The sequence below is a fragment of the Rhincodon typus genome, chromosome 20 (genome assembly GCF_021869965.1).
Source record: "Rhincodon typus isolate 14 chromosome 20, sRhiTyp1.1, whole genome shotgun sequence".
Taxonomy (NCBI): Eukaryota; Metazoa; Chordata; class Chondrichthyes; order Orectolobiformes; family Rhincodontidae; genus Rhincodon; species Rhincodon typus.
Window position 1 is genome coordinate 51,075,618 of NC_063351.1, and position 8,120 is coordinate 51,083,737.

General features: G+C 40.4%; 1 protein-coding gene across 1 annotated transcript in view; it reads right to left on the reverse strand.

Moving 5' to 3' along the window:
* Positions 1–6,535: 6,535 nt before the first annotated feature.
* The window catches only part of rbm20 (RNA binding motif protein 20), a 165,011-nt gene continuing 163,426 nt past the window's right edge, over positions 6,536–8,120 (reverse strand). Inside the window, exon 14 of the mRNA XM_048608753.1 lies at positions 6,536–6,959. Coding sequence (XP_048464710.1) covers positions 6,837–6,959 — 123 coding nt within the window. The 3' untranslated portion in view covers positions 6,536–6,836. The remainder of the gene's footprint in view (positions 6,960–8,120) is intronic.

Consider the following 8,120-nt stretch of genomic DNA (forward strand, 5'->3'; position numbering starts at 1 on the left):
TCCCTGAATGTTTAAATGTGCACACTTCATAAGCCAGCAAATATTCCAATAGTCAACTCATTTCGAGAAAAAATACTCATGACATACAGCCTAGTCCTGTGCTTTCATAATGCATACTCCTGTCCTCTGGTCCTCCCTAACTGTCTAACTCAAAACCCATCCGTCTGGACCAAATATAATCCTTTTAATCTTACAATGACCTCAGTCTGTTCTCCTTGATGTCTGTATTTTTCTGGGGTCAGTTAACTCAGTTGGCTGGTTGGCAGTACAAAGTGATGCCAATAGCATGGGTTCAATTCCCACACTGGCTGATGTTACCATGAAGGACTTTCCTTCTCAGCCTCTTCCCTTGCCTGATGTGTGGTGGTCCTCAGGTTAAACCACCACCAGTCAGCTCTCTCTAATGAGAGAGTAGCGCTATGGTGCAACAGGAATGTGACAATTTCACCTTTACATTTTTCTGAGGGAAAGTATTACCAGCTGTCTAATCTATGATGGTAATTAAGGACTTTTTAAGACAGAAGAATATCAGCGTAATTTCTCAGATTTGAGCTTCCCTTTTTACTGGGCTTTGTAGGCCTTTGTCTTCTGGTTTTAAATGCTGCTGCTGTTCTCCTGTAAGTTTTTCTTTTCCCTTTATTTACCATGCCTCTTGGTTTATAACTCCAGCCTAGCAAACACATTAGACCACCTTCTTCTAAGTAGCCAATAGTTTTCATGATGTTGCATTTTTTTCCATCCTTCTTGTCTCGCCTCAGCTTCTCTCCAAATCATAAGTGAGCCAAGAGACTGCTGCAGGGAACTGGAAGCAGCGATTCATATTAAGGCTTTCAAATTTTGCTGAGTTGGAGGTGCAAAGATGTACCAACTCCAAAAAAAGTAAATAAAAGTTTCACAAAGAAAACAGTTCCTCATTTTGCAGATGGACAGAAATTTGTCGACGTAAACTTCTGAGGATCTTTTTTATAGACCTCCCTGGAGTTCACTTTAATAGGGACATAGAAATGGAAGTAGGCCAATCAGCCTTTTAAGTGTGTTCTGCCATTCAGTTAGATTAAAACTAATTTTTACACCAGTTCATTTACCCATTTCTGTTCCGCATCTGCATCAGAACTACGTTGGTTCTGTAGCCATTATGATCTTGTCTACTAAAAAGCTATTAATCCCAGTTTCAAAATTTTTCAAAACCCCAACACGTTTTGTGAGGGAGAGTTCCAGATTTCCACCCGGCTGGATGGATGCAGCTCCAACAACACTCGAGAAGTTTGACACCATCTGGGACAAAACAGCCCATTTGATTAACATCCCATCCACCACCTTTATCATCCAGTCCTTCCAACACTATTGTCCGTTAGTAGAAGTGTGTTAGTCTACAAGATGCACTGCAGCAACTGAACAAGGTTTCTTCAACAGCAGTTTCTGAAACTATAACCTAGAAGGAAAATTTGCAGCAGACACATAGGAACATCACCATCCGCAAGTTCTCCTCGAAGACACACACTGTTCTGAATAGCATTCTTGAGACTGCTTTAACCTGGCGGGCAACCATGCACCAGTTGGCATGTTTGGGTATTGGGAATGAGGAAGTCCCACATCTGCAGTATCTCCAGATCCTTGCCCACACAGCAGGGTGCCAGTATCGCCCTGTCTGCCCTGACCAGGGAAGATGTCAGGAGCTAAGCAGGACAGCTCCAGACAGAGTGTGTCCACGTGTGTAACAAGTGTTTATAAACAGTGTGGGTGCAATGGATGCTGGTGATATCCAGGACATTTACTGACTCACAAGTTATTCAAGGAACAGCGTGTGGTTAAAATGGGGCTGGAATCAGACATGAGGTGCTGGGCAGTACGTTAATGTGACGAGTTTGGTAAGAATTGATGAGAAACTCTCCAAAAAACTCAACATAAGTTAGATTTAGCCAGTTAGATCCAGCTCCATGTGTGTGAACAAGTCCTTCCTAATGTGTAGCTCTAATTTTAAAGTAATGTTCCCTCTGTGGATTCTCCCAGCAGGGAAAGTCATTTCTCTCTATCTACTTAAACAAGAACTGAATAAAATTAACATTAAATAAACATCGGTAATGAGGAAATTAATGAAATCAAATAGTGATAAATTCCTTGGGATCTAATGGTTTCCATCTGAAGATATTAAAGGAAGTAAGAGGGCACATTATAGACACCCTAACTAAATTTTTCATAGTTGCCCAAATACAGAAGTCCCTCTGGATTGGAAAATTGCACACCATTCCACTTTTTTAAGGGTGAAAGAGGAAAACCAGGGAATTACAGACCAGTTAGTACAACATCCAAGGTAGAGAAATTGTTGGAGACTATAATCAAGATCAGGGCAACTGAACATCTTGAAAAATTTCAGTTCATGAGGGAGGTGCATGACAGGTAGGTCATGCCTGACAAAACTCGTTGAATTGTTTTGAAGAGCCGACTACAGCAGTGGACAGGGGAATGTCTATGCCCATTGTTTATGTAGACTTCCAAATGGCATGTGAGACAGAAGACATCAGAGACTTAACTAAGGTAGAAACCCACGTAATTGAGGGTAAATTATTCATGTAGTTGGGAAATTGTTTAAGTGTCAGGCAACAGAAAGTAGAGATAATGGGAAGGTAGTCAAAATTGCTAGGATGTGACCAGTGGTGTCCCACAAGGATCTGTGTTAGGGCCTCAATTATTCACATTAATTATAGCGACTTGGATAATGGCATGGAAAGTCATACATCTAAATTTGCTAATGACGGAGTAGACAGTGTAGATGATGATAGCATAAAATTACAAAGGGATATTGCTAGACTAAGTGAATGAGCAAAACTGTGGTGAATAGAATTCAGTGTAAATTCAGTGAAAGGCTATCCATTTTGGAAAATAAAGATAGATCAGGGCACTTTCTAGATGGCATGAAGTTAAATACAGTGGACATCCAGAGACATTTGGGGATTCAGGTGAATGGATGTTTAAAATGTCACAAACAAGTGCAGAAAATTATCTGAAATCTAATGGAATGCAGGCCTTTATATCTAGAGGAGTAGAATCTAAGGATGCAGAGATTATGCTGCAGTTATACAAAACAGTGGTTAGACTCCATTTGGAGTATCATGAGCAGATCTGGGCACCACACTTTAGGAAGGATATATTCGTCTCAGAGGGAATGCAACATTAGTTTACAAGAATGATCAGAAATTGCTGGAAAACTCAGCAGGTCTGGCAGCATCGCTGGAGAAGGGTCTGAAGACGTGTCACTGGACCTGTAACATTAACTCTGTTTTCTCTCCACAGATGCTGCCAGACCTGCTGAGTTTTCCCAGCAATTTCTAATGTTTCTGATTTCCAGCATTTGCAGTTCTTTGGTTTTGTTTACAAGAATGATACCTGGAATTCAGGGGTTAAGGAATGAGGAGCGATTGCACAAATTAGGCCTGTTTTTGCTAGAATTTAGATAGTTCAGGAGTGATGTGATTGAAGTCTTCAAAATATTAACAGGAAAAGACAGGGTAGATAAAGATAAACGATTTCCACTGTTTGGAGATTCTGGAACTAGAGGGTCTGAGAATTAGGGCCAGACTCTTCAGGAGAGATGTTAGGAAGCACTGCTACACATAGAGGGTATTAGAAGTTTGGAACTCTCTTCCAGAAACGGCAGTGGTTGCTGGATCAGATGTTAATTTTAAGTCTGAGTTAAATACATTTTTGTTCAGCTAAATTATTAGGGAGATATGAGCTAAAGGTAAGTATATGGAATTATGCCTCATGAAATAACTGCGCAGAGGCCGGTATCCCATCACCAAGTCACCTTTTATTTATTTGTGCACAGTACACTGGCTGTGGTCAGCCAGCTCAGAGTCAGTGCCTTGAATTGAGAAGATTCTGAATCCCCTGTTTTTTTTTCTGAGGCGATTCTAATCTCCTAGGGTTTTTTTGTTCTTTTATTTAAAGCCCCTACACTACTTCCATGCAGCAGTAGTGCTTATTTTCCCCAGTACCTGTGTTGTGTGTGTGTAGGTGCGAGACACAGTGAGAGACACCAGGTGTGTAAATAACTTTATTAATGTTCCACCACCAGGAAAAACACCCATGTGGCCAAGGAACCAGTGACAAGCAGAGTGCCAGTAGGAGAATCCCCTGTGTATATTGGTCAGCCAGGCCTTCCTGATTTGCCCAGGCCAACAACCCCAATCAAGGATCTTGTAGTGCACCTGGTTTCAATCACTACAGCCATGATTTCAGTTAAGGTGGAATAGGCTAGAGGGGCTGAATGGCCTACTCCTGTTCTGATGTAGGATGTTGGACTTACACTGAGAAAAACCCTCATTCATGACCGTGGCTTTTACTGGGAAGTTAACAACATTGTTATGAAATATACAACATATGAAAAATTAACAATGACCTGGTTATAGGGCATGTCCTCGCAGGACCATAGCTAAGGTGAGGACTTCTTGATATTTCACCACTTCTTCATATTGTCACAAACCTATCAGACTGCAATATACTGGTCATGTTTAATTCTAGCCATTTCCTTGTGAGAAAGCCAACCATTTGACAAATTAAAAAAGCAGTAAAATACAAAGACTAAAATATCAAATGTTTGTGGTTTGACCTTTTATGCTTGAATTCTGTTTCCTATCTATGCTGCAGTACAACTATCAAGAACTTTTTTTTAATCTTCATTGTTATGCTGTAGCTTTGGTTGAGCATTATTAAAAAGGAATCAGTTACTGTCAGCTTAAAATTTGTTGCAGTGCAGCTGTGCAGCTATATTTTACAAAGAAGATGATTCAAATAAGTTCAATCACCAAGGGCCATTGAGTGGGCTGAAAAATCTTTGGCAGTTTAGAAATGAAATGCAATATGTTTTCTATGTCAAAGTTGCTGCTGTGTTATTGAATATGATCTGATACATTTTTAACACAAACCCACAAAACTAATAATGTCTCAGTCTTAAATGCAACTAGATATTGATCTTCTTTCTTGTCAGTTGTCTAAAGGTTTCTTTGTCATAACCTTCCTCAGAGCATTCTACTTTCCAGTTGATTTCTACACTTGAGCATTTAATTTATACATCTTTTGGAGTGCTGCTTATGTTGCTTTAGATTGGACATCAAATGAGGATCAGGATGGTCAGGACTATTACTGTCGTAGACATATAGCTGCACAGCGGAGAGAGGACCTGCAGAAACAGAACCAACGTGAAGGGGACCAGCACAGAGAGACAGGTTGAAAGGTGCAGCTTGTAGGTGGCATTAGACATGAAACATGGTCTTAGAGGCAGAGAATTGGCTTCTTCGGTGTGCATATCAGTGTCTCAGATGGCTCAGAATATTACAAAGATTGATGTCAACAATCTGTAATCTCCGAGAAGATTTGCTGTCAAATATGACCAGTCACTGTCTGTCAACATGGCCCTGAATATTTGTACCTTTGGAGACTTCCTATATGCCACAGGCATATTGAGCACTTCCCAGTTGACTGTTCACTAATGTATAAGACAGATGACAGGCAGGTTGTTTGCCAGGGCCAGGAATTATGTCAACTTTGCAACTGCTGGTCAAAATGAACTTTGCAGCTCTGGCTGTCCTCCCGAAGGTGCAGAGTACCATTAACAGCACATGCCAATTCAAAACAACCAGGAACATACATCAATCAGATGAGCTTCCAATGTATTGATGTGTAGTCCAGTGCAACCCGATAAATAGATCTTTATACAGGTGTGAGCAGAATTCCGGTGCTTTTGCCCTGAGATGGACCAACATGCTGAATGTTTTCACACCCGCTAACAGTCTTAGCTGTGGTTGCTGGATACCCAGTGCAATATTCATTCATGACAAACTTCATAAACCCTCATACTGAAGCAGCACTACAATGAATGTCCTGTCACTACAAGAAGAACGCAAGGTCCTTGGAAAGTTGCAAGGTTAGTAGATATTCCAGAGCTAGGAGGTGCAGGACTATGGGGGGATCAGAACATTAGTCTGAGAATTTCAAATTTGAGATGTTGTTGGACTAGGAGCTAATGTAAGTCAGTAAACATAGGGGCAGTAGTTGGAAAGGATGAGAACGAGTTGTGAGTTGTGTTTTAAATGATACAAATAGACTTGATTGTGGAATCAAATATGGTCAAATAAACATGTGGAATGCAATTTTTAGCCGGCCTGTAAAAAATGGTCATTGGACTAAGTGACAGAAGGCTTCTGATATCAGAACAAAGCTTTTTATTCTCTTGTGGAATGTGGGCTATACTGGCTCAATCAAGGGGTGAAACTGAGAAATGCCTTTGGGTGAGGATGGTGAAATAAAATGATGTGATAGGTCTCAGCAATAAAATAAGCAATTTCAATCTTTAAATAAGTTTTTTTATTAAATTCATATCTGTTTTCCTGATACAACTTTCTAAATGACTGTTTCCTATTTAGTGCTTCTAATAAGTTATATAGTATTGGAAAAAAACACTAATTTTAATTATCTGCTCTTGAATCAAGCAACATGTTGTTTAGACATAAATTAGTTATCCATATGAAATGGTCCAAGTAAAATTCTTTCATCAAACCAATACATTTAGTCACGATCGTGGTGAAAATTAGAAACTAGAAATTCCCTGAATATGATTTGCCTGGTCAATGAAGAATATGGATGAAGATGTATTTCTAAAGTACCACAATAATTGAAAGGATTGTCTCTCTTTCTCACTTTCTCTTACTATCAGTCCTTCCTTGGCCTGGTGTGGTACTTATGTATCACATCCTGGAACATGATTGTTAAGAACTAAGCTTTGGTTCCGTTAGTTCCTTGATATTGGAGCCTCTCATGCTTAATCCTAGCTGGCAGTTTCAGGACGGAGTCGATTTTTTATTTTCAAACTGTGGCATGATCCCAATTTCTTCCTCTGTTCCAGAACTACTGGCTTTTTCACCTTCCTTCAGGCTTTCTTCAGCTAACTGTGACAGGTATTTCTGTGACAAAAAGCAAAGTCTGTCATAAGTAAATAAGCATTTACAAAAGAAACAAGCTAAAACCTGAGCAAACATGGTGCAACTTACAGTACTGATCGTAATTGGATCACACAGATTTCTGATTGGTTCATTTAAAAATAATCCCCAAACATTTTAAATTCTGATTGGAAATAGGTTTGTTGTCAGAAGATAATATTCCTAAAATGTTAAATACATATATCTTAAATGTTCATGTGATATTTACATCCCCTAATATAACATGGGTGTCATCTCTACCTGCTTTGAAGTCAAATCATACAGTGAAAGGTAGTATGTTGAACAAAGTGCAACATCCTAATTCTGGAAATTAAACTTAAAATATATTTTTACTGATTTTTATGAAGGAAGGACTTGTATTTAAAAAGCACCTTTGTGACCTCAGGATGCCCTAAAGTACTTTACAGCCAAAGATTTGCTTTTGTAGTAGAGTCACTAATCCCCCTTAACAAGCAACTTGTCCCTGCCCAGTGAGAATAATCTCACCTCAACACCCAGAATTTAGCTTGAAGATGCAATGTGTTAATCCTGACATTGAGATAGACCCCACTGGATTTCTCAGGTCACTCTGTCCCACATCTTACCACACCCTATGTCATTCACACCCTTATAAGATTCCACCCAATAAATGTATTCAAAAACAAGTCCCTAAACACAATTTTATTAGCTTAGACAACAAGGTGCAAGGCTGGATGAACACAGCAGGCCAAGCAGCATCATAGGAGCAGAGAGGCTGACGTTTCGGGCCTAGACCCTTCATCAGAAAAGGGGGAGGGGAAGGGGGTTTTGAAATAAATAGGGAGAGAGTGGGAGGCGGATAGAAGAGGGATAGAGGAGAGGATAGGTGGAGAGGAAACAAACAGGTCGAAGAGGCGGGGATGGGGCCAGGAAAGGTGAGTGTAGGTAGGGAGTTAGGAAGGGGATAGGTCAGTCCAGGGAGGACGGACAGGTCAAGGGGGCGGGATGAGGTTGGTCGGTAGGAGATGGAGGTGCGGCTTGGGGTGGGAGGAGGGGATAGGTGGGAGGAAGAACAGGTTAGGGAGGCAGGGACGAGTTGGACTGGTTTTGGGATGCGGTGGGGGGAGGGGAGATTTTGAAACTTGTGAAATCCACATTGATACCATT